Source organism: Carassius gibelio, chromosome B3 (assembly GCF_023724105.1).
Source record: "Carassius gibelio isolate Cgi1373 ecotype wild population from Czech Republic chromosome B3, carGib1.2-hapl.c, whole genome shotgun sequence".
In the NCBI taxonomy this organism is placed as follows: Eukaryota; Metazoa; Chordata; class Actinopteri; order Cypriniformes; family Cyprinidae; genus Carassius; species Carassius gibelio.
Window position 1 is genome coordinate 29834678 of NC_068398.1, and position 27711 is coordinate 29862388.

General features: G+C 36.8%; 1 protein-coding gene across 1 annotated transcript in view; it reads left to right on the forward strand.

The window, feature by feature from the left end:
- Nucleotides 1–27711, forward strand: part of baiap2l1b (BAR/IMD domain containing adaptor protein 2 like 1b) — a 55318-nt gene that overhangs the window by 3956 nt on the left and 23651 nt on the right. Inside the window, exons 3-6 of the mRNA XM_052549932.1 lie at nt 757–843; nt 17780–17841; nt 20147–20218; nt 23834–23968. Coding sequence (XP_052405892.1) covers nt 757–843; nt 17780–17841; nt 20147–20218; nt 23834–23968 — 356 coding nt within the window. The remainder of the gene's footprint in view (nt 1–756; nt 844–17779; nt 17842–20146; nt 20219–23833; nt 23969–27711) is intronic.

Here is a 27711-nt window from a genome sequence, read left to right on the forward strand (position 1 = left end):
ACGTAACCCTTTCCTCAGATTTCTTATATTGTTACATATCAATCTGGAAAAAGTAGGTCTTCTGAACAAAGGGTAGATTTCATCTCATCTTGAACAAATGGATTTCTGCTGTAGAAAGAGGGCAAGATGTAGTGTAATAACCAAACTCACAGACTAAACCCAACACCTCTTGTACAGCTTGTTGTTCCTGGACTGACTGAAAAGGTTTGTCGAATTTGCCCTCTGAGTAGCTGCCAGCAATCTTCAGGTCTTACAGACTGAAGCTCTCTTGATTAAGCGTGCTTCTAAAACCATTGTGTCACTGTGTCAGGCTTTAAAAACATATCTGGAGACATGGGCGTTCTGTTGTGCTCCATCCAAACATCTCCTTCTAGCTGCTTTTGAATTACTAATTTTATCTTTCACTGATAACAAATGCAGACTGAAGGAATTAAATAATTATTATATTCAAAAGTATTTAGAAGACATTAGAAAGCCTTTTTTTTTTTGGTCATTAAGCCAAGCAGGGACAGTCATATTATTAGTAGGGTTGCAAAGGGGTGGAACATTTCGGGAAACTTTCCAAAAATCCCTAGAATATTCCAAAAAATCCTGGAAAAGATTCCAAAGTTTCTAGAATGTTTCCTGGAAATGTTCCACCCTTTTGCAACCCTAATTATTAGTGACAATACTGTATACTATCACTAGAAAACCTAGTGAATGTGTGGCGAATTCCACCTTAGTAAAGTAAGATGTATTCTTATCCTTGTTTTGCAGCCATGGTTCTGGCTGGGAAGCAGTACTTTGATGCTGTATCTAAGATCGGGGAGAACGCAGCCGTATCTCCAGTGTCCAGGGAACTGGGTGAGTCACGGCTAATTTAATTATTTTATTAAGAACTGCACAAGCACTTCTCCATTTACTCTTCCTATAGTTCCATTTGTCACTTTTAGAGATAGAAAATGTTAAAGGCAGTTTAGGTGCTTTGTTCAGAAACTTTTTTTATTATGCTGGTTGAGTCTTTTCACATCCCAATAGCAATCACTAAGTTAAATGGTCTGAATGTATTTGTGTATTTATATCGTCTGTGAAGGTGTAGGACCATAAAATGTTCATCCAATCATATCCCTCGGACCGAGGACTGTGATGGGCTGTCCTACATGCCTGACAGCATATATATTTGCATACTTATGTGCAGCCTGTTAACACAGACATGATATCAGAGCGGTCCATTATGCTATTTAAGAATGTGCAAGAAAGAACGGCATTCATTATTGTAATATACACTTTGTACTGTAATGTTTTCTCATCTGTGAATGAGACATGAGGTAACCTGGCAGCGTTGCATCATTGCTCCACCAACACGTCTCCCAACTTGTCGCTGGTTAGCCTCTGGTAAACTCGCGTTCATGTGTCTGGCAGGATGCGTGGCTTTGGAGAGTGGTTTTGCAGGGAGAGTGGGATCTTATGCTTTCAAAGCTAGCTTGCTATTGTTAGCCTCTCTGAAATTGCTAACCCTACCTTTTGAGGAGGAATATATCATGTCTTTGTTATAGAGTTAACAAAAAACAGTGTAGCAATCACTGAAGCTCATTTAGTCGTCATTAGCACTGAATACTGATAAACACTGTCCTGTAATCTTTCTTTATCACCATTTCCTCTATCGTGTCTACATGGGCCATAATCTGAAGTTGTGATAGCGTGTGGGAATGTGCCAAAAATGTGGCCTGAAATCACGTTTCGGTTTCATGTTCCGTTCAGCATGTTTGAAACAATTGACTTTGAGCTGTTTTGTTTACACAGCATTGTATCTGCTGGGCCATAATAATGGTGGATATATTGTGTTTATTCAATCATGTCATGTTTGTGAACTCGGGGGTTCAAAACGCATACTGTATGTCTTTTTCTGCTTCTGAAATTGTCTTTGAAATGGAATGCATTATGCAACTGTATTAAAATTCATATAACATAATATACACTTCTGACACATGGCCTGCGTCTAAAACAAAAAAGCTTCTGAAATGAGTGGGGGGTACTTCAAGTGCAGACGTAATATGTAGGTAAATAATAGCAGTATAGGAAGTTGAATTAATACATTTGTTGCTTGGGCTTTAGTGGTGTGTCATTATTAGGGTTGGGTATTGTGTTTTAAATTGGGTATGTGATTAAAATAATGATATCAGACATTTATTCTGTGTCTCTTTTTTTGTAAACCATTTAGTTGCAGCTGAATATCATGAACAAAAATCAACAGGTTACATAAAAACTGGACTCTTTAAGAGCTGTATGTGTGCAAAATAGAACTTGATTCATGCATGATGCATGATTCTGGATAAATCAAGGGGGGTTCACAATGGAAGTTGTGGTTCTCTCACAACTCTGAAAAAAAAAAGATAAGATACTTGTTTCATTACTTGAGTTGGCATTCTTGAACAAAGGTCTTGTACGATACAAAGACATACATTTTAACAGCCCCTTTTCGCCACCTACTGGTGTAACAATTGATAAATCTTCATTTGTAGTGTCAAATTACTTTCAAAATGTGATTTACCTTAATGTAATTGCTACGGTATATATCAGAGTCTGTATCAGAACTATAATCCCAGTACTTCTGTGATTTTAAATGTTTAAAACACAGAAACAGTGATACTGTGTGCTTTGAAAAGACTGCCAAATGACAGATGAACCAAGTGATAGGGCCGTCACTTTTAGTTCGAAAATCGATTGCACAGTCGATCGGACCAACCAAAAAAGTTTCAAAAATGAAAATGGGGAATCAATTTTAACCAAATATGTACACCATAAATTTTAAAAGAATAAAACAATTTTAAAATATATATATATGTAACAAAACTCACAAACAAGCAGAAAAAGAAAATAAAGAATTCCGAAAGTGCAGTATGTGTTGCGAAAGCTACACAGAAAATACCAGCAGTTTTAGACCCAGTGACGTTGAAAGCGTCATGACCTCTTACGCTGCTATCTCTCTCGCGCTCTCTCTCTCTCTCTCTCTCTCTCTCTCTCTCTCTCTCTCTCTCTCTCTCTCTCTCTCTCTCTCTCTCTCTCTCTCTCTCTCTGCCCTGTCAAAACTTTCACTCTATGATGTTTAAGCTGTGCAATTAATCCACGAATCACATTCGTCAAGGGCCGGGGAGCACCTGGCCCGTACAGTGAATGAATAACGGATCAACTACGACAACCTACATCCTACTGACGTGAATTCGCCTCATTCACGCATCTAGTTGCAGGAGATGCTGAGTTATGAAAAGGACCATTGCAAGCTGACAGCGACCAGCTTTTGTGGTGGAAAATTGGCAGTAATACGCAAACCTTGTGCAGCTGTACCTGAGTGTCCCTGGGACATCAGTGCGGTCAGAGTGCGTCTTCTCAACAGCTGGACATATCAATATAGCATATTTGAAGTACTGTAGAAGACCGCAGATCTTATTCATTCATTAGGGGGGGGTGAAATGCTCTTTTTTTACTCAATATCCTGTTAATCTTGAGTACCTATAGAGTAGTACTGCATCCTTCCTAACTCCAAAAAGTCTTTAGTTTTATTATATTCATAAGAGAAAGATAGTCTGTACCGATTTTTCCCGGAAAAACACGAGTGGCTGGAGGCGTGACGTGTGGGCGGAGCTAAAGAATCACGAGCGCCAGTAGGCTTTTGTTGAGAGCATTTGGAAGCTGTGACACCGTGAGGACAAAACCAACCAAAACAAACCATGGCTAACAGTCAGATTCAGCGTATATTTATGATCCAGAATCAGATCCCGAGGCTGAAACTGAACGAGAGCAGCAGCAGCAACGACTCGCTCCGAGCGGGGCTCGAACCCGGGTCTCGGCATGGGAGGGGACGCACTAACAAGAAGGCAGAGATATTTGAAGCAGTTTTTCTCACCGCATGCGGTTCCAACACACGATTGTGGCCCTTTTTCGTTTGGATTGCATCATCCTTAAGAAATAAACGATACGCAAATCCGTCGTCAAACTGAGCCTTGTTTGTAAAACAAGCATCTTCAAAATGCAGGGAACAAACACTTGCACAACTCCATTGATGCTCTGTAAAAATAAACTCCATCCACTGGTCCCTTAATGCTGTTTTTTTTGGTTATCTGTGCAGGGTTGTCTTGCCCTGGCAACTAAAAACACACTTCTTTTGTGACATTTCGCGACGCTCTCGCTCTGATCACTGAATGCCTCTGCTCTCAGTGCTCTGCTATACGGGAGCGCGCGCTCTTCCAGCAGACGTGCCCTTAGGACCCATATAAGGAAATTCCGCTCCATCTAACGTCACACAGAGCCATACTCGAAAAAAACTTTCAGAAACTTGTGACAAACCGGAAGGAGTATTTTTGGAACAGAAATACTCCTTCAAACGTACAACTTAATTTTTGGAACTTTGTCCATGTTTAGCATGGGAATCCAACTCTTTAACAGTGTAAAAAACTCAGTATGCATGAAATAGCATTTCACCCCCCCCCCCCCTTTAATTATTTTTTGCTTACATACATCTTCAAACATGCCGTGGAGAATCACAGAGAGTGACCCAATTAGGTTTTATTGTGGACAGTTTTTTTTTTCTTTTCTTTTTATGGCAAAAATGTCGAATGTCGAATCGAATGTTCGACTATCTGTGCACACCCCTACTAATTAGACGTACTTTATGTATACACTACTGTGCAAAAGTCTTAGTCTTAGGCAGTCTGTTGTCAGACTGCATGTGCATCAGTGTTGGGGGTAACGAGTTACAAAGTAACGGATTACAGTAACTATATTATTTTTTGGGTATCGAAGTAAAGTAACACATTACACTAATAATATTGGTAACTACACTACTTTACTAGACTATAGGAACAGGTTTTCCTGCGTTACACATGGCGTGTTTCCCTGTGTGTAAAGTTCTGGACCGGGTTTTCCGATAACGATTGATCTTTGCGCTTAAGAGTGTTTTCTACGAGTAATTTTACGATCGTTCATTATTGTTTGACATGCGTTTCCCAACATTGCACTTAAAGCAATTGCACAGCTGTGCTACGTAGGAGTCGCTGTCCATTTGTCAAGTGCTGAAATGTAATATTATAGACGGTTTCATCAGGCGCACATGCCTGGCCCTAAGTTAACTTCCGGTTTGTGTTGTGGTCTGTTTTTCGGTCTGGCTGCGGTGCCTTTTACAAACGCAATTAAAGTTAAGGTGATGAGTAAACTGAAGTTGGGCTCAGGTGGTTGTGATGTGGGATGTGTTTCCCATACATTTATTTATTTTTGGAGACTCGCCACGATTTTAAAACTAAACAATTTTCCATAAGCTTTGTTGGATAAACATGAGCACGTACTGCATGTTTAATAATAATAATAATTCCTTACATTTAAACGTTTAAACATCAACACGAGACACAGGTGTTTTTATATCACTGTATTTCTGAAGGAAAAATTGCATGTTATATGTCTGATAAAGCAGATGCGCAAATCCACGTTCATTTTCAACGTTTTTTGGAGCATCTTCTCAGTTAACAACGGCTCTGTGTAGTAACAGCTGCTCTATGTGAAATCACGCACCTGATGGAATTAACCGCTGATTAGAGAACCGGCTTTACTGACGAGATGCGCAGTAACGATCAGCCGATCGTGATCCGTGCACCACTAAGAGAATCTAAATGAATGTTTTATTAATTTAACCCTTATTTGCACATGATTTATAGCATAACCTACATATATTAATAATGAACAGATTAATCCATACTTAATTTATCAAAATTATTTTAATTGGAGCCCTGTTAAAAAGACTGAAGACCTCAGGTTTACCATTTGCATGTTATATAGTGTTCCGAAAATCTGAAAGGAAGAAGGAAGTATCAGTATGGCAAATACTTTGTGGAGACCGATTGTAAATACTTATGACCTTTTACTTACTTTGATTAGCTTGTTTTAGTTTGGGTGCTAACATAACTCATTTTAATTCATGCATTACAGAATTATATTGTCACTTGATTTAAACCATAAGTCTCGAATGTAAACGATAAGATACCCCCCCCCCCCCAATACTTGAGCTGCTGCCGGCCTTGAATCTGTTTCTTCTAATAGTTAGGCAGTGGGAAACTGATCCTGCACCAGTATAGGCAGCTTCATCCCAGCAGGAAATGTAAACAACAGATAATAGACTGAGTGAGATAGTTCCACATGTTGGAGAATGGTAGCAAAATACTCGTATTTCACAACTGCAAATTAGGAGACTGACTTTGCTAGAATTACTAGATGCACGATTACTAAAGCAGGGATTTTCAGTGCATGTTTGCAGGGACAAACACGGTGAAATCTGTCTTGCCAATGTTGACTATTACAATTTCAGCTGAGACTGCTCTTTATATATATATATATATACATACATACATACATACAAAAGATTGACTCGTTCTCGAGTCAAGAACCGGTTTCAATGATTTTTAGATCTCCAGTACACTGAACCGAGAACTGTTTCTGTCGGACGCGTCCGATTCGAGAACTGAGGAGCTGATGATACTGCGCATGTGTGATTCAGCGTGAAGCAGACTGACACAAACCGCATCTGAACCGAAGGCTTGAATCAAGGAGGGTGTCAAACTCAATTCCTGCAGGGCCAGAGCCCTGCATAGTTTAGATTCAACCCTAATTAATCACACGTGATTCAACTAATAAATTCAAAAGGCTTATTTGAAGCAGGGTTGGAACAAAACTCTGCAGGGCTCCGGTCACAGTGATTTTGCCAAGTAAGACATGTTCCTGGATCAACATTATTGTCCAAAAATATAGACTTAACCCAATCCCTACTTCTAAACCTAACCCTACCCATAATTTATTCTTAAAATCAATGGGAAACGATAGCTGATTAACAAGGGTGTAGAAGCACTCTGGTTGTAAGCTTAAAACCGATATTTTCTGAAAAGTTCTATCTCAATTCTGATTGGTTGATTGGAATGTTGTACTTGCTACACCCGCGGTGCTGGGCTCCGGCCCTCCATGAATTGAGTTTGACACTCCTGATCTGAAGCAAAAGAATTGTAACAATTCTGAAAATCTTTTAGAGCTCCTAATTTGTTTAAAAACGGTTTGTTTGATATTGGTCCAATAATATTGTGCATCCCTATCAAGGCTGCCATTTGAAACTCATATAAATACTAGGGGGAAATGGCAGCACTTCTGGGCCTGTCACAAGTGATCAAATCACTGAAAACGCAATTTTCTTGACCTTTTCTTTTGAGGGCCGTAACATTTAGACATGGCCTTAGTGGTTGTTAACACAATGTCCTCCCTATCTGTAGACGATAAGAACCAAAACTTGCCTCTGTGTGGGCAGATAATGTCCAAATGCAGGCCTTGTGTTCCACGTCACTGGTATTCCTCGAAGAGAGGACCCTCTTGAGCTCTGAGTGCTCTGCTGAGATGAAACCAGAGCCGCCTTCAGGCAGATGAGCTGACATCCAATAGTCTTGAGAGTCACGGACAGATTGACACAAGGTCAGGTGTCAGAGACGGAGATGCTTTCATTCTTAACCAGTCCCACCGAAGACAACCATACAGTTGTCCTTTGTGTGCAGATTTCAGACTAGGGCTGCAACTAATGATTATTTTGATAATCGATTAGTTTGCAGATTTTTTCGATTAATCAATTAATTGTATTAAAACCCCTATTTCCTTTATTTAACTTTTACTGACAATAACACACTATTCCACATTCTGCCCAATGTCCTTAAAACAAATGTGCCAACTGAATGCTATGAAAACATAAAGTGCTTAACAATTTATTAGACCACCTGTCTTAAGACAAAACACAAATATTTTAAGAACCCATCAAAAAAAAAAAATTCTAAAAATGTTATTGTAATTTTTGGACAAATAACAAACTGAAACAACTAAATAGCATTTATTCACATAACAAAAATGGCCTCCTTTCATAACAGCTCACATGCTTGCTGGCATCGTTTACGTACTATGACTATTTAGGTATCTGAATAAAATAGAAAAAAAAATTCTGCCTTTCAGAGATAACCGCAATAATTATAGCATTAAAAATAAAATTAGCACAGAATCAGTTCAGAATCGATCACTTAAAAAATCAGTTCGGTTCAGATGCTCTGTGTGTCGGTCTGCTCCATGCTGACTGCTCACACATACGCAGTATCATCAGCTGCTCGGTTCTCGAATCGGACACATCTGACAGAAACGGTTCTTGTCTTGAGAACGAGTCAATCTGTTGTTCGGCTCTGTGATCATCTTCAGTTCTTTTTATTGATTAGTTGTTGCAGCCCTATTTCAGACTATTGTGTCTGCTATAACCCAACAGGTGTGACGTCCCGCCACTGTCGCTGTTTGCGGGAGGCACCTTGTTTTGTTGTGGCATTTGACTGTGTCGAATTTGCAGAATGCCTCGCTGACAGCAGAGCTTCAAATTACAGGTCACTGGAATATCATTCAAGTACCTGCTTACGTTCTCATGGAGGTGTGCTGGTACTGTGGAAATGCTGAGTAAGGCATGGATGCATATGTGCAGCATTCCTGCTCCGTCTGCTGTGCAACTTACTGGATAAAGAGTCCTGCTTGTACACCGGTCATGTTGAGATCAGATCAGGGTCATCCAGATATGTGAGAGTTTACCTGGTTACAGAACAACAACATAGAAGTTGGACTCTGCACTCTTAAATTAATAGTTAGTCTGAGACACGTGTTTCCTGGAGTTGATGTGGTTGACTTTTGCCAGTTTAACCTTACACTGTCGTTCAAAGTTTTGGGGTCAATAAGGTTTTCTAATGCTTTATGATCAACTCTTTTCTGCTCCCCAAGGCCACAGTTATTTGCTCAAAATGGGTAAAAACTGTAGTATTTCTAAATATTTAAAAATTCAAAATAATTTAAAATTATTGTTCAGTTTGAATGGATTTATGAAAATGAAGGCCAATTTATTTTTGGCATCAACGCTAAATTTTCAAATGAACCGCATTTAAAATAGAAATGCATTTTAATATAAATATCTTTTGACAAGATCCAGACATGTTTGTGGGAAGCGGATTGCATTTGCTTGAATGACAGAAGTGAATTTGTATGCTGTTTTTCCTATGGTTTTTCCTTGAGCTTTCTGTACTCAAAAATAACTGCCTGGGAAATTGTGATATTACTCTATGCATTCATTCAAAACAGTCTATCTGCTTCCTTATATGACTGCGTTTTATGATCCTACTGTTTAGACCCATTTAAATTCTCCTAGAGCTGGAAAAACAAACAAAGCAGGAGTGAACCACAGCCAGGGGAGATTCAAATCAGCCTCTGTGTTTCGAGTGGCACTATCCTCTGCTTATCATCACTGTGCATCAAGGCATGAGTCTCTAAACCGGGAGATCAGGCCTTTCTTGACTCATTTTATTTGTTCTGGTTTTGCTTTTCTAACCAGACTGCAGAATGACAAGAAGTTATGAACTGGCTCTGAGACTCCCTCTTTAATCATTACTCCAATCCGCTTGTGTTTGCTTTCTCTGTGATTGATTACACATATTTCCACCTTTTGTGTAAAACACCTGTAGCTTCCATGGTAAAAGATTAGTTAATAAAAGTCATTGTGCACTCCTATCTTCATGCCGTTAAACTCATATGGTGTCATTTCTCAGTGGGACACTAACAGATAATTTCTGGAGAATCCTCATGCAGCACTTTTCCATATAACCATGACAAGAAGTCCATCCATACAGTGTATGCTTTATATAACCGAGTTGTCATGTCATCTTTGCCACCACCAGAGCCCTGAATCACATTCAGGTTCGCAGAAATGTACCACACCAGGTTTGACATCATTGTCAAATTCTAATGTGTCTTGGCTAAATGAGGACAGACCATTGTGAAAATGTGAAATGGACAATAACATCGATGAGCTTCAGCAGAAGGAACAATTTTCGTTGTTATTTCTGTCTGTTCTTTTGTGTGACTTTAGAACAAGACTTCAGTATGGTGCTTTTTTTTGTGTCTTTTTTAGAACTGCTAGATGAGGTCACAATGAACTGTTGTATTTTAAAGAGCTGTGTAAAAGATTATTCAGAAATACTATTTTAAAGGCATTATAGGGTGGACGTGGATTCTTAATGTCTTCAGTTTAATATTTTTTTTAATATTGACAAAATTATCCACAAATATATATCTTTTTTTTATTAAAAAACTAAAATATGTAAGTTCAGACCCCATTTATACTAGTAAGTTTTCGTTTTAAAACGCATTACTTTTGCTACAGTTACACTTATCATTTACAACAGTGGTTCCCAAAGTGGGTGTCGCAGGACCCCGGCGCAGGGGGCGCGAGATGATTTCTATAAAAAAAAAAGTGGAAAAAATACAAGGCCCTATATATTTTTGTTGCAATTAACCCTTTCGCACGTACGATCACACTGGTGTGATCAGTCTAGGCTGATCAGAGACAGGCGCGCTCAAAGCTGTCATCACAACTTTTCAGATGGAGCAAGATCATTTATTTTATTAGTCCTCCTTCATTTTTCATATGACATTTAAATTTGTCATATTCTTCAATCTCTTAACCTTTAGCAAAACCTTTAACCTTTAGTTTTGAATCTCGCTGGGTCTCTCGCGAGAAGTAAATCAAACTTGCTTTTTGTTGCAAGGCTTGTGATTGGCTGTTCGCCAGTGATGTCACACATTCATGTGGACGCGCTCCACAAACTCAGGATCAAAGCCTGAGTTGACAAAGAAAGTTGATGAACAGCATCATGGTACCAACAAAGCTGGATTGGAGAGGTTTGGTTTTGTCAACTCAAAACTAATCCTGTAACTATGAATTTGTTCAACTACCATCATGGTACAGGCCCCTGAGGGGGTAATCCAAGTCTTCACAATTACTTTATGTATTGAAGAGATTTAATTAAGGCTTTTTGCACATATAAACATTGATCACCACACACGCACGCAGAGCTCAACAAATATAGTCATTGGAAGATCAAATGAATGTGGATGTTCATTAAAAAAATCTCCATTATTATTTATTTGTAATTATGTTGTTGTTGTTTCTCTTCCCAGTCAAAGATTGCTTTTATTTGGTGTGAGAGAACTTTTGATTAAAAACAGTTGATTTATGGGCTTATTCACACCAGGTGAGAACAATGGCATGCCAACAGCCCAGACTTTTTTTATTTTTATAATAGCAAGAAGCAAGCTCAGATTTAAGACTGGCACGTCAATTTAGATGTTTACATCAATATGGAAATCAGCATCAACAGTCTACAAAATAATTTGTTCAATTCTAGTAATCAGAAAAGGATGTCACAGAAAGGTCATTGAGATTCACTGTTTAAAAGGTGTGGGAGCCATGTTGGTGGAAGAATTGTTTATTGAGATCAGTACTATTAATAAATGATTTCTTTAGTTCCTGCTGTTGACGCTATTTTAAGTCTAGCAGCTTCTTGTAACCATGGAAAAATCACTGCAACGCACAGCCTCTTGTGACTTATAGCTTTGTTAAGTCAATCTCAAGTTCTTCTCTCATGGGATCTGCTATCCCTGTACTCGTTGTTTACTATAAGCAGTTCTCGTTCATGTAAATCCATCTAGAAACGCAGTGAGTTTTGATTCGCTGCAGACACTGGGCCTCTGTTTGGTGCTCGTTGCTGGAATGTTTGCTGTTGTTGTGTTTGATAATGCAGAAGCATTGGGTGATCTATGATCTATTGTATCACCGGTACTGTGGACTGTAAAGCTCTGGACATGTCGCTGTTATGTCTCTGCAGTCATTGTCTGCATGCAGCTTTTGTTCTTAGCGGTGGAAGTTTCTGTGTCTGACTGGGCGGCACCTACAGCTGCTGTGATCAAAGTCTGTGGGTGGAAACGCATCACCCCTCCCATCACAGCTCAACCTGACGTTCATATTCAATTACTTCCACCGCCAAATTCAGGTGGCTTGACCAACAAACTCGAGCCCTTATGAATCAGTAATACTGGGCAGAGGTTTAATCAATTGTCAACTAATCTTTTATACTTTTTTGAGAATTTCCCACGATCAGTGTAACCCCTAGACATGTCATAGAATTCACTTTTTAAATCTGACATAATGTGTCACTGTTTCCAGATCAAAATGGCAAATGTTGCACACATAAACTCACGCTGTGCTGTAATACTGCTGAAAAATCATAATCTTAACTTTTAACTCCATGCCAAAATCAAAGTGAACAATAGGGCTGGGCAATATGACGATATATATCGGATGGATGAAATTATCATTTCATATTATGGTCTTTGGTGCCGCAAAATACATTAAGGCAATACTTTTTCATCATTTGAATGACAGTCTTACATGCATTACACGGGGATGCAAGCAGAAACATGAATAACAGCATGCGCAGTACCATCACGTTGCTGTGTGCATGGCCACAAAAACTTTGCACGCTGTTTCTGTGTGAGAGGAGTGCGTAAGCCATGCATCAGCTGCTAATAGAGCTTGTGAGCATTTTTGCCACTTTATTGGCTTTGAACGAATGCATAAACACTTATATGCATCCAGTTGCAAGTATCCTAATAAACAGTCATATAGGTCTTTTTCATTTTTTTTTTTTTTTCGATTTTAATTACGATTTTGACATGCTTTACAGTCATAAATCCATTCAGTGTGAATTTGAAACATATTTCCAAAATAAAACCAATTAGAGCTTTATCAAAATGTTGTAACGTGTCTTTTGAAAAGTGATACTGTATTTTTCAGACTATATGTCGTACTTTTCATAGTTTAGCTGGTCTTGCGACTTATAGTCAGGTGCGACTTATTTATCTAAATTAATTTGACATGAACCAAGAGAAAACATTACCGTTTACAGCCGCGAGAGGGCACTTATAGTCCTGTGAGACTTGTATATGCATTTTTCCTCGTCATGACGTATTTTTGGACTGATGCGATTTATACATACTTAGAAGTGACTTATAGTCCGAAAAATACAGTAAGTCTAAGCCAAAATAATCACTAAATATATGTGACAAAATGACATGGCAAAACAAAAAGCTGTTTATTTTTTTTTTTTATTTTTTTTTTTGGCCATGCATTGGTGATAGAGCTCATTGTAGCAGTGCCTCAGGTGTTGAAATAGATTTGTTGCACCAGGTTAACACATACTTTGTCTGTAGTGCGTATAGAGTATGTGTTTGTGGTGCAGAAGCAGCATGGACTCGTTTCGCTTTTGCACAGAACATGTTTGCAGTCTGCTCAAACACATTAATTTGATTTAAAATCCAAACATCGTTTCTGAAACTGTTTTTTCAGCATTGTGATTCTATTTTATCGCAGTACAGTAATACCAACTTTCATAGACATACTCACGTTTAAACTCAATTATAACTTTGTGTTCCTACCTCCACGAGTGCCATCTATTATTGCCTGGTTTAACTAAAAGTGCACTTTCCCTTGTTTTAAATCTAGTCAAAAAGACACATGTTGACTGTGAAACAGTAGATATGAATTATACACATTTATTGTGTAATTACCACAATTCGGTGTCAATCCATGTTAATTTTTAACTTGAAACATTGACTGTCACTTTAATTGAGCGTGTCCACTGCAGCACAGCCGTGCGGAAACCATCCCTGTATGACTGCTGCAGATGCATCGCTCCTGGAGTATGGCGTTATATTAGATATTTAGGCCAAAGTGGCCAAAGATAAAAATCTTTGCCATTGTTTTACCTTTTTTATTAAAAAATAAGAACAAAGATACACATTACAACTACACATAATATACAAATAAAACAAACAATGCTTTATTTTCAGGTACATAGGTGCATTTAGCAGTAGCATTTAAGAAATTGAATGAACAAATATAAAAATAAAACAATATATAGACTGATTCCTAATACAACTTTTTTAAAGATATTCAGTAAAGAATAGAGTGATATTTCTCTCTGCATTTTGTTCTTCTATTATTGTTAATATAACAGTGAAATTCCCTAATAGTAATCCCAAATGGTCATAGTCTATGTTTCTCTATTCAAACATCAGCGGTCGAGTAAGTGCATTTATTCAGTGATCACAATCGCAAACAATACAGTCGAGATCTCATGACAGAACACAGACCAGCTAAACTCCAGCTTGTTAATGTTTTCAGATCATCGTCGGCGGTGCTTCCGCAGTAAGCACGTGCAAATAAATATGAATAAATGCACTTACTCGACCGCTGATGTTTGAATAGAGAAACACAGACTATGGCCATTTGGGATTACTATTAGGGAATTTCACTGTTATATGTAAGTTTTCATAATATAGACAGAGAGAGTGCAAAAGTCTTTGGTATTCACAACATATATATAAGAAATAGCTATGAGCTTCAGCAACTAGCTCCCCATCTAAGAGGGCTTTTATTGTCAGTGGGAACATTGTTTCATCCCACAGAGCTTCTCTTAAAACCACAGACAGCTGACACTTTATGTACTTGTTTTGCACTATTTCAGTTACATATAGGCATACATGCGTTCATTTAATAAAAAGCAGTAATTGATCACTTTGTCTAGATTTCTTTAACTGCTTAAATTAGCTGTTCAATCGAAATGATTATTATTCTTTATTTTTATGGGCAAAAGAAAATCATGTTTTTTTTTAAATATTTAAATACAAATGTAAACACATCGAGATCTATATCGAATATCGTTAAAAATGTGACTATCGAGATTCATGGGCTATAAGTAGTTATTACGATAAAATCTAGACCAGATTCAGTGCCCAAGCCAGGCCTTTGCTTCAACCTCAAATTGCATGTTTTCTTTATTAAAGGACAGTACTAACAGTATTTGAGTAAGCAATAAAATCACAGAGAACAGTTTACAATAGTCGACTGCATGTACTGTACTTCCTGAACACTGGGGCAGTAATCGTCTAGAGACATGGCTCCGGATAGGATGGTTTACACTTTGCTTGGCCTAATCTTTCTTTTATGGCATTGCCGCAGGCACACATAAACAAACTCACATGTCTCTAGTGGAGCTGATAAGACATCCGGGCTGAATCAGGGTCAGAGAGCAGATAAAGTTAAAGTGGGTCAGCTGAGGCAGAGAGAACCCACACCTGCTGCTCTCAGGTGGCCTTGTGACTCATGTGACTCTGGGCCGTGGCTGACTTCATGTTCTGGATCTCTGCCCCCGCCCCGCCCTTTGTCTCAGTCACATAGCCTCAGAGAAAAATAAAAAGTCAAGGTTGAGACCAAGTTTCACAACACGGTCTGTTTAGCACTACATGTTCCTACACAAGGCTGAAGCTGCAGCTTTTGGTGGCGACCGCTGATGTCAGTATGGTCCATTAATCAGTTAGAGCGGTTGACCACTGGGTTATCGAAGTAGGTTTTTTGTGTTTGATATGTTTTATTAGATTATATTAAATAAACATTAAAGGAGTTTAGAAATACACATCCATATCAGTAATTTTTGCAATGCAACATGCTATGTGTCCTTTAATGTTATACTCCAGTACCTATTAGACTCACGATACAATATTATTGCGATTTTAAATATATTGCAATATATTGTGATATAACAGTGCAACTTGAACTTGTACAACAAAATTGTGCAGACCCTTCAGCAATTGGGGCATTTGAAAGTAAATTACTGTTCAATTTAAATGAAATTAAATTAAATATGTAGTCTTTCATCTAGTGATGCACCAAAAATTCTGGGCAGAAATAGAAACCGAAAATTCTGGATGCACTTGGCCAAAAACCCAAAAATGCTTTGTAATGATTTATTTATTATTTTATAAAACAATAAGTAATTTTGTGAGACTTTTTAAATGTTAACAAAAAATAAATAAATAATAATGATAAAATAACCACACTTTGACTGAAAGTAACGCAATAAAACTGGACAGAATTTATAATAATATCGATAACACTTTACAGTAAGGTTCATTAGTTAACTACTGTTAACGAACTAAGAATGAACAATAGTTCTTCAGCATTTATTAATCTTAGTTCATGTTAATTTCAACATTTACTAATTCATTATTAAAATCAACAGTTGTGCTAGTTAACATTTACCAGCATTGCCCAGTACAGCTGAACTAGCCTTTAACATGTTACAGCACAGTAGCGCTACTGCAAACAGAAGCAAGTTTTCTTAAAAAACATTTTCTGTCTGCGCGTTATTTGAGTGGACTTTGCTTTTCTGGTGAGCATGAGCAGTACACGAGCACATTCATAGAGCAGAATAATGAACAATGCTGAAAAATGCCATTTTCGGCTGATAATTTTCGGATGCCGAAAGAATTCCTTGTTTTCAAATCTGGAAACTGGAAATCTTGTTTTCAAAGCTCAAGTCCATACATTCAATTTAAAAGTAGATCCATCTTTAATTTACTAACTTACTGCATGCTGAAGGTGACTCAGCTGACCTTACCAGAAAAACACCTACATCTTGTGGATTGTAAAGAAATTGATTTTATTCTACCAAATACTATACTAAAAGATCAATATTTGGCATCCGTGTATTGATACAGTATTGCTGCGAAAAAATAATTTTAAATGGAACTATTGTCAGACCTCAAATTGGCCACAAGAAGCCATAAGGATACATAATATAGGATTACCATAAAAGTTGTCAGCCCATATTATAGACTTTTTGTTTCTGTTTTTTTTTTTTTTTTTTTTTTTTTTTATGCATATTAGATATTTAATTATACATGCTTAAATTTATTTTTGCATTTAAATGTAATCTTTGTCAAGTCTATTTGCCCTTTTGCAAGGCTCAAAATTGCGACCATTTTGATTACATACTGTATGATCCCGAAATGTAGTCTGTGCGACACCAAAATATATTTGGGAGCATTTGATTTGATTTGAGAATAATCGAGTCCTGGGATTTAGGAATCTATATAGTTTCTTAAAAATGAGAATCGATTAAAATCGAGAGATCAATATTTTTACCCAGCCCTAGTATGCACAGCATAATCCAAAGTTCTCCATTTGTTTTGTGAAGACTGATCATTTTACATACCATAACTATTTATTTTGTTGTGAATTTAAGTTCTGTCCGCTGCATTCTCTTTTAAAGTTACAATGTTTTTGCCTTTCCATTTGCTGACATTAGTTTAAAGGGAAACACAACCGTTTTTCCATATTCCACTGTGTTCTTCCCTGAACTTAGACGAGTTGATACGTACCTCTACCGTCACAGTGCGTGCACTCAATTACTGTAGTGAAATATGGAAAAACGGTGGCGTTTTCCTTTAACATGTGTTTGGTACTGAGGAAGAGTGACCAAAGAAGTCATGTGAAGAGTGGACTGAAGAGAGTGGCAGAGGAAGTCCGAGAGATTGCGTTATTGTTTCTATGGAAAATCCATATCTCCATGCATCAGTCTCTAGGGCAGGGATAAAATCTCTTCCCAGATGTCAGAGAGAATTAACTTGAGCAAGAATAAACTCAGATTTGCTGTCTGTCCCTCCTTCTCTCTGTCCAGAAATCAAATGCAATTCTTAAGGATGTTTATGAAATTGCCTCTCAAATAAGTGTTGAATAAGTGTGTGGTGGGCGGATCCTTTATATAAAGTGCTCTGATTTATGCCGTAGGATTTGCATTTTAATCCCCATTTGATTACAGCGGGTAGGAGCATGCTGGGAGAAAATATCCATGCACAGTGTGTTTTAATTACAGTAGCCACTCTGAGGGAGGACTGTTCTTGGAAAGCAAGGCCGTGGGGGTTTATTGAACAGGGGAATTCTGTAAAGTATTAGATTAAAAACAATGGACGTGTTAATAGCCTTTGTATTGGTGTGAGAGGCTGATTAAAGTGTTTTCTCTGTCCTTAGGGGTCGTCCTGATGGAGATCTCAGACGTCCATCGGAAAGTCAATCTAGAACTGGAGGAGAACGTAAGTTTGTCTTTTTCTCAGTGTGTTTGTTTTTTGCTGTAAACATTTAAACACACCCAAGCAAGAGATGGCCATCTGCAATTTAATCGCATATCAAACATCCCATTTCCCACAAACATCATGGACTCTCCCATTGACGTACAGGCAGTCTTATTAGTGTAAACAACAGGAAAGGGTAGAGGAATACAGCGGACACACCTACTGCGTGTTAGATTGTAGTGTTTTTATCAGAGCAGGTTTGAACATGCCTGTTGATGCACCTGATCCCAGCGCCACATGATGACACGGCCATTCCTGTCGGTGCAGCTGCTGATCTGTGAATCAAAAACAGGACCGCTTCAGTCAAACCTGATATCATTTTCACAAACCTGATGTGATACCAATACCATTCTTAACAATTATTTATTTAATTTATTTTCTGGACGATAGCCAATGTAAATGCCAATATTGTGAATCTATACTAGTTTGACAACAGTAAGGTCTAAAACAAAAACTAACATATGTCGGTTTTACTACACTAGCATACAAGTTAAAAAAAGTATTCTATATGAATTGTGAATTGATACAAACAGAATAAGGGTTGAATGAACATTTCAGTCTGGGTGACTGAATTAAATTATAATAATAATATTTATAATATTAAAAACAATACTTGTTTAGCCCCCAAAAAAAGAAAATTGTCACCTACTCACCATCATGTCATTGTATACCTTCTTCCATGAGAAAAGAAAGGATACATTTTGACTAATTTGCTGGTCATTCATCAATCAAAGGTTTCAAAAGTTTAGCTTTCAAAAAGGATGCACCATAAATGTGTTATAAAAGCAGTCTATCCTGTGCGATTTTTCAGATCATTCAAAAACGGCAATGAAAAGCAGATCAATATTTTTTTAAACAAATATAAATGCTGTGACTTTGAAAGGCCTTTTACAAAGTGAGCCTTCTAATAAAGATATATAGTCAAGTTGGTAACGTTGCTATGACATCTGTGCCATTCGTCCCTAATCTTAATTCAAGTAGCTGCTCTAAACATGTTTATAAAATCTTAACTTTTTTTTTTGTTACATAGTATTTCAATCATTGATTTTATGACATTTCAACATTTATTTAGCATTCATTTTGAACTCTTGATAAGAAAAAGGTTAGTTGAGACATTTGTTTGTATATGACAAATGTAAACCACTACTGCATTCAGTACACTACACGCTATAAGCAAGTTACGTAAACCCATTATAGACAAGACCATATGTACTTTATTATCTAGTCTAGTCAGCTTTCTTGATTTTGACAAGTCCAGAAGTGTGTGCAGTGAGCACTGAACCTCAGAAACTGTAAATCTGCAGTGACAGCTTCAGTGATTATAATGGGATGGGTGCGTTCTGATAATATTGCACTGCTGCTTTGTGCATAATTTATTCAAAATGTGAAGGTTTTGTTTTCAGGCTTCAAATAGCACATCTGCTGTCATGTTCAACCAAGATAGAGACATTTTTTTAAGACACTTTTTTTTCCATCCCATATTGATTGACAGGGCAAAATCAAAATCGGCTCTGAACATTGGCTGTTTTCATACTAATGTCCTGCAGCACCGATAGTTACGTTTCTCGTCCAATACTGATGGTTGTGCAGATTTCCTGATTGTCTCCATAAAGATTATTCATTATTAGGGCTGGAACGATACATCAGCGGTTGGATTATGTGATTAATCAAAGCCCTTTCACACTATGACATTTACAAGTGCAATTCTACTATGCTAGCCTACATTGTACCCAGAACCTAAAAATACTCCTGTATATCCATGAAATGATGAAACCACAATGTCTTCTTGAATAGAAGGCAGACACATCTGAAACACAACAGTGATTCCTCATTTAATGGCTGCAGCAAATGAAGTGGTTTTCTGTATGAAGGCGTAATAACATAGACGTGTCAGGAAGTGTAGGCAAACGATGGGAGTGTGTGATCTGACTTAAAAGAGAGCAAAACCGATTCAGTGGGGGAGAGGGGTAGGTGGGTGCACTTGTAACCATGATGATGAGGTGTTGATGTAAGCGTTCTCGCCTCTCGTGCATTAGGTTGATGGGTTAGTGTGTGTTGGTGTGTGGGTATCCCTCTGTTTGTCTCTGACTCATCTCCTCTAGAAGCACTTTAGCTTATACAACAACAGTAAACACTCAGTCGCCTCGTTTTCTGTGCTTGTGTTGTGTGTTTTGTCAGTCTAGGCCTCTCAGCAGCACACTTTCACACCAAAACATTATCGTACACTTTTGTTTTCTTCATTTTCTTTCTCTCTGTGTCTCTACAGTTCAGACTGTTTCATCGGGAGGTTATTGCAGAGTTGGAGAGGAAAACTGACATGGATGTGAAATACATGACGGTGAGCTTCTGTATGTTCATTATTGATGGGAAAGCTGCTTATTGGGAGGATACTACATTTAAAAAAAACTACATCAAAGATAATTAAGAAGGTAAAAGTAGTCAGCCAATGGCCAATATGTGCTGCCGATTTTTAAGGCTGATATCTTGAAGTTTTCCCCTTCATTTGCATGCTAAAATGTCAGACTAATAAGTGTATGCACAACATTCCTAAACTTAACATCATCATTTATTGAACACTGACTTGAACTAAGTCTCGAATCTTAATTTTGTGCAGTGCACAGTATTAAAATAAAATATTTATCTAAAGTTACCCAAACAAATCAACAAACTGACCAAGTATTAAAAATATAAAATGAAAAAAAGTCAACCATTTACATAAGTTTTAGCAGAAAACGTTATCAAGCAAAATTTTTCAAGTTTGTTGGAACATAAATGTTAACTTAAATCTACATTTTAATAAAATAAAAAATAAAATAAAATAAAAACAACTTTATAAATTAAAAATCTATTAATCTGAAAAATATATTTTAAAAAATATTAAAAGAAATAATAATAGTAGTGCTGCAAAAACACTAGCAACATTTGTGTTTGGTATTGACAGATATTTGTAATGTTACAAATGATTTATATTTCAGATAAATATTCTATTCATCAAAGAAACCTGAAAAAATCATATTCAGCGGTTTTCAACAACATCAATAATAATAATAAGAAGAATAATAGTGTTTTTGGAGCAGCAAATCAGTATATTTGAATGATTTCTGAAAGATTATGTCACTGGAGTAATGATAAAAATTCAGCTTTGAAATCACAGGATTAAAATATATTCAAATAGATGGTTATTTTAAATAGTAAAAAATCTTTCAAAATGTTACTGTTTTTGCTGTACTTTGGATCAAATACAATCAGGCTTGATGAGCAGAAGATACTGTTCAAACATGTTTGATTGGTAGTGTATATTGTGAATAAAATTGTTTATCCAAAAATAAAACATCTAATCACTTACCTTTATTTTGTATTATTTGTATTACCTTTATTTTGTTTATTTTATTTTGTGTATCAAATATATTTATTTGTATAAATTAATTGTATAATAATTGTAATTACATATTATTTCCCAAAGCTGAAGGGATTCTTTTATTTATTTGTTATGTTTAACAGTATATTAACTAATTGCAAGAGCTGAATAATCAATTAAATTCTATTGATTAATCAGTGAAATAGTCAATTAATCGTTCTAATAATCGTTAGATTAATCGACCATCAAAATAATCATTTTTTGCAGCCCTATTCTGCTGTGGCTTAATTGATAATGGTTTTGTTGGCAAAACTGTGGATAAACAGACAATATTGTGTTTGAAATATATTTATATTAACAACTTTACTCTTTATATCAACAAATTTACCGAACTGTTATGTAAGACCACATTTGCACTCATGCTAAAAAGTACTGATGTGATGTAGCTCTCGTTGCTCCTGTGATATTGCTTATTGTGAATATAAATATGAGAGAGAAAAAAAAATATCTTGTATATTAGGGCATAACTGCATTGGAGTTGTTGTCCTGCATCATATTTGCCAATAGTCTACTATGAAATGTAAGAAAATTTACAGGTCTGAGGTTGGGGCCAGTGCGTTAGAAACCACTAATTACCACCAGGGATGGAAATTAACTTTTTTGTCCACCGGCCACTGTGGACTCAATGTTTTTACCAGGCACTTTCTTGTTTTTAACTGACAATGTGTAACTGCATGTGAAAATTAATACTACAAGATCTACAATACTCAATCAGTTTATTTAATCTCAAGTCTCAATGAAATACTGACATTTTCTTTTTCAGTGATGCCCAAAAATACTGCCTATCTAGGTAGCTTACTAGGTTTTTAAACAGCCGACTCTTGCTGAAGCAGCTCATTCTCTTAACTCTGCAGCCCAACCGGATGATACACTGCACTCAACTTTTTTAATGCACAGAAACATTTTTAGGACAATCTAAACCGTTTTCGTACGCATTAATAATGTTGTATTTAATTCCAAAGGAAAGGATTCACCAGTATAAGTGTATTAAATGTTTTATTTTATTTATTTGTGTGTGTTTGAGGGAACACGTGTGGAAAAGTCCCCTGTTCAACACTGTATCACTGAAAAAAATCTTGGCTCACAAACTTCCACACAGTCGACAATGAACATTGGCATTTTTAATATATAGTTTTTAAGCGTCTCGTCAGGCCAGAGCTGTCAAACATGTGTAGTGATACAATCTTGTTTCTACAAACAAAAATGAACAGTGTAACAACTTACTAGCCACAGAGCTAACTTCCATTAACGCGACCGATAATACTGTTTGTTAGTCTGCTTATTACGCCGTTAAAAACAAACTGTCCATATAATCTAAAATGTTGCAGAATGCTGGAGGAAAATGAACTTACCGGGGTTTGACAGAGAAGGGACAGTATGCGGAAACTTGTGCGCGATAACAAATTCAACTCTTCACGTGATCTTGTAATCTTGTATAACATGAGGGCGTGCTATAAAACGTACTGTAAATAACCAACAAATATATCACTCCTTCGGCGGCACTAACTTCAGCTGCAAACACTGCACTGGAAACAACGCCACCGTTTCGAGCCCGGTTTACACCGCCTTTCTCCACGGAGCTGCTTCGGAGGATATTACACTTTATTGCGTGTAGTACACACAATAGGGATGAAAATTAACTTTATTGTCCACCGGCCAGGTGAAACAGTATGCAATTTTTATTTACACACCACTGTGGCCGGTAGGTAAAGCGAGTTTACCCACCACAACACAAAATCACCCGCATTTGGCTGGTTGCCGGTGCTAATTTCCATCCCTAATTACCACTAATTAAGCTAACTACATCAAAATGCTACTGAAAGGAAAAATACCATTTCAATTTATTAAGAAAAAAGAAAAGCATGTCCAACTTAAACTGATACTTATATTAATTAAAAAAACTGTTCATTTATACAAACTAAAGTGGTAAACAGCAATATTATCTCTCTTTCTTTGTTTGTTTGTTTGTTTGTTTGTTGTTGTTAACCAATCATGTGAAATGCTGTGCAACACTGGTTCGTGGTAACGAATTTGTGAATTGTTACTTCGGTTCTGGCCTCATTTGCAGAAATGAATCAAACTTCCCAGTGCTAGAGAGACGCAGGGAGCATATTTATATGTATTTGATTTGTTATTTTCATTCTCAGTTATAAAGCTGTGTGTGCATTACAAGGTGACCTAAAAAACAACAGTGATCTATAGCGTAATGTCACACTACAGTGCTGCTAGTTAACATAGCTGCTAACAGGAAAAGTTTGATTATTTTGAAAACGACAACTGTCACACCACCGAAATATTTAGTTGTGTCATTACTTCGGTCCCAATGCTGGTGTCTGTATATGATTCCTTACAGACTGGGAAATGTGCCTAAAATGGCATTATCTTCAGAGATGGGAAGTGAAACTCAGGCGCATGTCACACTATTTGTTTCCTGTCTACATATAGCACAGAAGTCAGTGCAACACATTTCTGAACTGATACACTGTACATGTATGGACACGACTCTGTCAATGATCGAATACTGTCTGTCCACAGGCCACGTTTAAGAGATATCAGACCGAACACAAGATAAAGCAGGACTCGCTGGAGAGATCGCAGTCAGACCTGAAGAAACTCAGAAGGAAAAGTCAAGGAAAGAATGCTTCGAAGTATGAGAGTAAAGAGAATGAGGTACGTGGGTTTGTGCCACATAAACTGTACATAACTTCACATGCTAATGTTTTTATTAACAGTTAAAAAATTATTATATTTATAATAGGAAACTATTTTAAAAACTATGCCTTACAAGGTAACATAATAGTAAATAAAAAATGAATGGCAGACGTTTAGGCCGAAGTGGGTGAAGATAAAAATCTTTGATTATTATTATTTTTTTATTATTTGTTATTACAAAATGAGAATAAAGATGCATGTTACAAATAATAAATATAAAAATAATGTAACAAAACAGGCAGTGCTTTATGTATTAGGTACAGTAGGTGTATTTAGCAGGAGTATTCATGAAATTTAACCAATATAAAAATAAAGCACTATAGGTAGGGCTGCACAATTAATCGTATTTGTATAATCACAATTGTATTGCACATTTTGTCAGTAAAGCCGGTTCTGTGATTAGTAGTAAATCTCCTTTACCTGTTTTCAGGTGGAGCAGCATTTTCTACACAGAGCTGTAGTTCTCTGACAAGCTATGCAAAATCGCATTCGTAATCACAGACGATATAATCGTAAGATTATGAAATTTACAAATCATTCCCTATAATGACAGCTGTTTGCGTATCTTCTCAGTGAACCACAGCTCTGTGTAGTCAATTCTGCTCCATCTGAAAGTACGTGAAAATAACAAATTTCATAACATGTTTTTACTCCAAACTCCCTTTATAACATTATTCGAATGTGTTTGAAATAAATCCTTCTGTGAGATGATGTGTATTCTTAAACAGAATTATTAAGGCACACAGTATTTCATTGTATTCTAAGCAGTGATAAAGGCCATGTCGATTAGCATCTGATGTTAGTGAACTTGCAACAAAAAGGTTTGTCAAAATAATGGAATCTGTGCATTAGGCCTTTATAAGGGTTGCACGATTAATCTGTGTTTTTAGTGTCAAAATGGCTTGGTTTGCAGTAAATGCTGCTCTACAGACGTCATCTCTGCATCTGCTCTGAGTTTGGCTTGCATTAATGATCAACTTGATCCAACAGTCTTAATTTATTTATACTGAGAAGCACTTATGAACCGAAGAGACGCTTTAAGGAGGGCTTCCTGCTGTTTTCCTTCAAAATGAAAGTTCATTAATTCAAGATTTGAAATTATAGAAATTAATATTAATATTTTTAATATTAGTATTGTAATTTTCTAGTTGTAATTAGGGTTGTGACGGTGAGGAAATTTCCGGTAAGTCAACCGGTAATGACCACACCGGTGATACCAGTTCCCTCTTTTCCTCACTTTCCTTTGCTTTTAAATTGCTTGCTTTTACTTTCAAATAGCAGAAATTCGGCTTAAAGCAATTGTTTGTTTTGAGATTGTTTGAATTTTCCCTCTTTTCCTCTCTTTTAAACAGCTTAAAAGTGCAATGTACATTTTAGTTTTAACTTTTGTATTAGTGGCAGTTCGACGTCAATTGCTTGACTACAACATCGAAATACAATGTCAAACTCACTTTAGCTTATTTAGAAAACATAGAACATTTATTATTAAAACAAATAAAAATACACCATGCTTTAGGGCAGGCTAAGCCTAATATAAAATAACAAATAACTTAGCTTAAATAGGTATACAAAACTGGAAATAGGCTAAGTATTAGGGTTGTGCCGATAGGCAATAGTATTGTGTATCGACGATAGTCAGAGATATTGACGATAGCAGTCGAGACTATATTAGGCTCATTCTCCTATTAATGTATTAAATTATAATTATAATAATAATAATAATAATAATAATAACTATTATTATTTTTACTGTTATTAGATGGCCTTTTATATTTTGGCTCTCAAACTGCCCAGCTATTTCACTTTCTCACACACACACACACGCATGAAAACACACACACACACGTTTGTTTTTGTGAAAAGTGGGTACATCTCATAGGCGTAGTGGTTTTTATACTTTACAAACTGTTCTATCAGTTCTATCACCCTTCACCAACCCTAACCCTAACCCTCACAGGAAACTTTGCGCATTTTTACTTTATCAAAAAAACTAATTCTGTATGGGTTATAAGCGTTTTGAAAAATGGGGACATGGGTTATGTCCTCATAAGTCACCCTCTCCTTGTAATTCCTGTGTCATACCCATGTCATTATACAGAGTTGTGTCCTGATATGTCACAAAAACAAGAGCACACGCACACACACACACACACGCGTACATGCAAAAGAGGATGAGCATGTAGCTGGTGAATGAGTCTCCAGTCGCACATCATCTGCACTTTAACAAGCAGTCTAAAAGACCTATATATGTGCAATATGTTAAACAAGCCCTCACTAACGGAGTTTCACATCTCATTCTTGTTTCTGTGGTGGTGCGACGGTCTCGTCATGAAGCGCGCGGTCCAGAGCACTGTATGACTAAAGCCTCTGTTTATACTTTCCGATATGGACTGCTAGGTAGGCGTGACGTAAAAATCATCATCGGAGAGTGTGCGTGGAGGCTCTGTGCCTCGACTGCGTGCCTCCCCTTTTTTGGCTGTATAAAGACAGCCAGATGTGCAATTATTCTGGGCAATTGTTTGTTGCAGAGCGGACCATCAGCATACGCTTTCGGAAGTATAAATGGAAGAAGTCTGCACTGTCCGTGTGCACGTCTGGATCGGAAAATATAACAGGCTTAATGCATCAGTTCAATTGTACTTTTGAATATTTTATGTTTAAAGTGTTCTTTTATGTCCAATGTTAGTTTTAAACTGTTGGACATGAAATCTTGAAATCTACTTTTGATTTTCACTGTTGACATTTAGACTGATAACTTCCCTGTGCAGATGCGGCAAATTAGTCACAGGACACGTGATATGACCGTTGCATCCGACTTTATATGAACTAGCTGTTTTAAATAGAGTATTTTTGTATTTAAAACTAGTTTATCAGTATGTTTGAAAGTATATTTTTTCGATTACTGGTGATTCCATATGCTCTCTCTCACGCACCTGCACGGTTTAAAACCGAATAGTTATGCTATGACGAACAAAGAGTCTCTCTCTTGCTCGACCCACTCATGTTAATATCGTGAAACGTCGATCTCACAGGCTGACGATATGACGATTTGAAAAATGACCATATCACCCAACACTGCTAAGTATACATGTATAGTATAAAACCAAATAAATAATAAACGTAGAGCGTTTGTTGGCAAAATGAGTAAGAACGCTTGGAGGCACGGCATACACCCTGACACAAATGACACAAAGTTTAAATAAAGTAAAAATCAGCAAACAATATGGAACCAATTAAATAAGAAACAAATATAAAAAAAATTGTAAAAAATCCAATAAATGGCAAAAGTCAATAGGCTTTTCAAAATCCAAAATATTGCCAAACAGCTGCTTTTGCATCTCTTTTCGAAACGGAATGATCCGCCATAGTCTTGTCTGTCTCACCTCACTCTTCTTGTCAGTCAGCTCTCCTCACTGGAGAAATTAAATCTGATCCATGATGCGACTGTCATTCGCCATGCTGCATTGAGCAGCCGTGTTCAGTTTTTAATTGTAGTGTCTGTTCTTTTACTAAACTAAATTATTTTTTATGATTATAAAAGATCAAACCGGTGGGGGTCGGTGCTACAGCAAGTGACGTGCCCGGTGTTGTGGATAAACACCTCTATCACGTCAAGCATAGTTGTAATGTAAAAAATAAATATTTACTTTAATTTTTTAAGTTAAATATTAAAGGTTTTATATTTATTTCATTTAGTAATT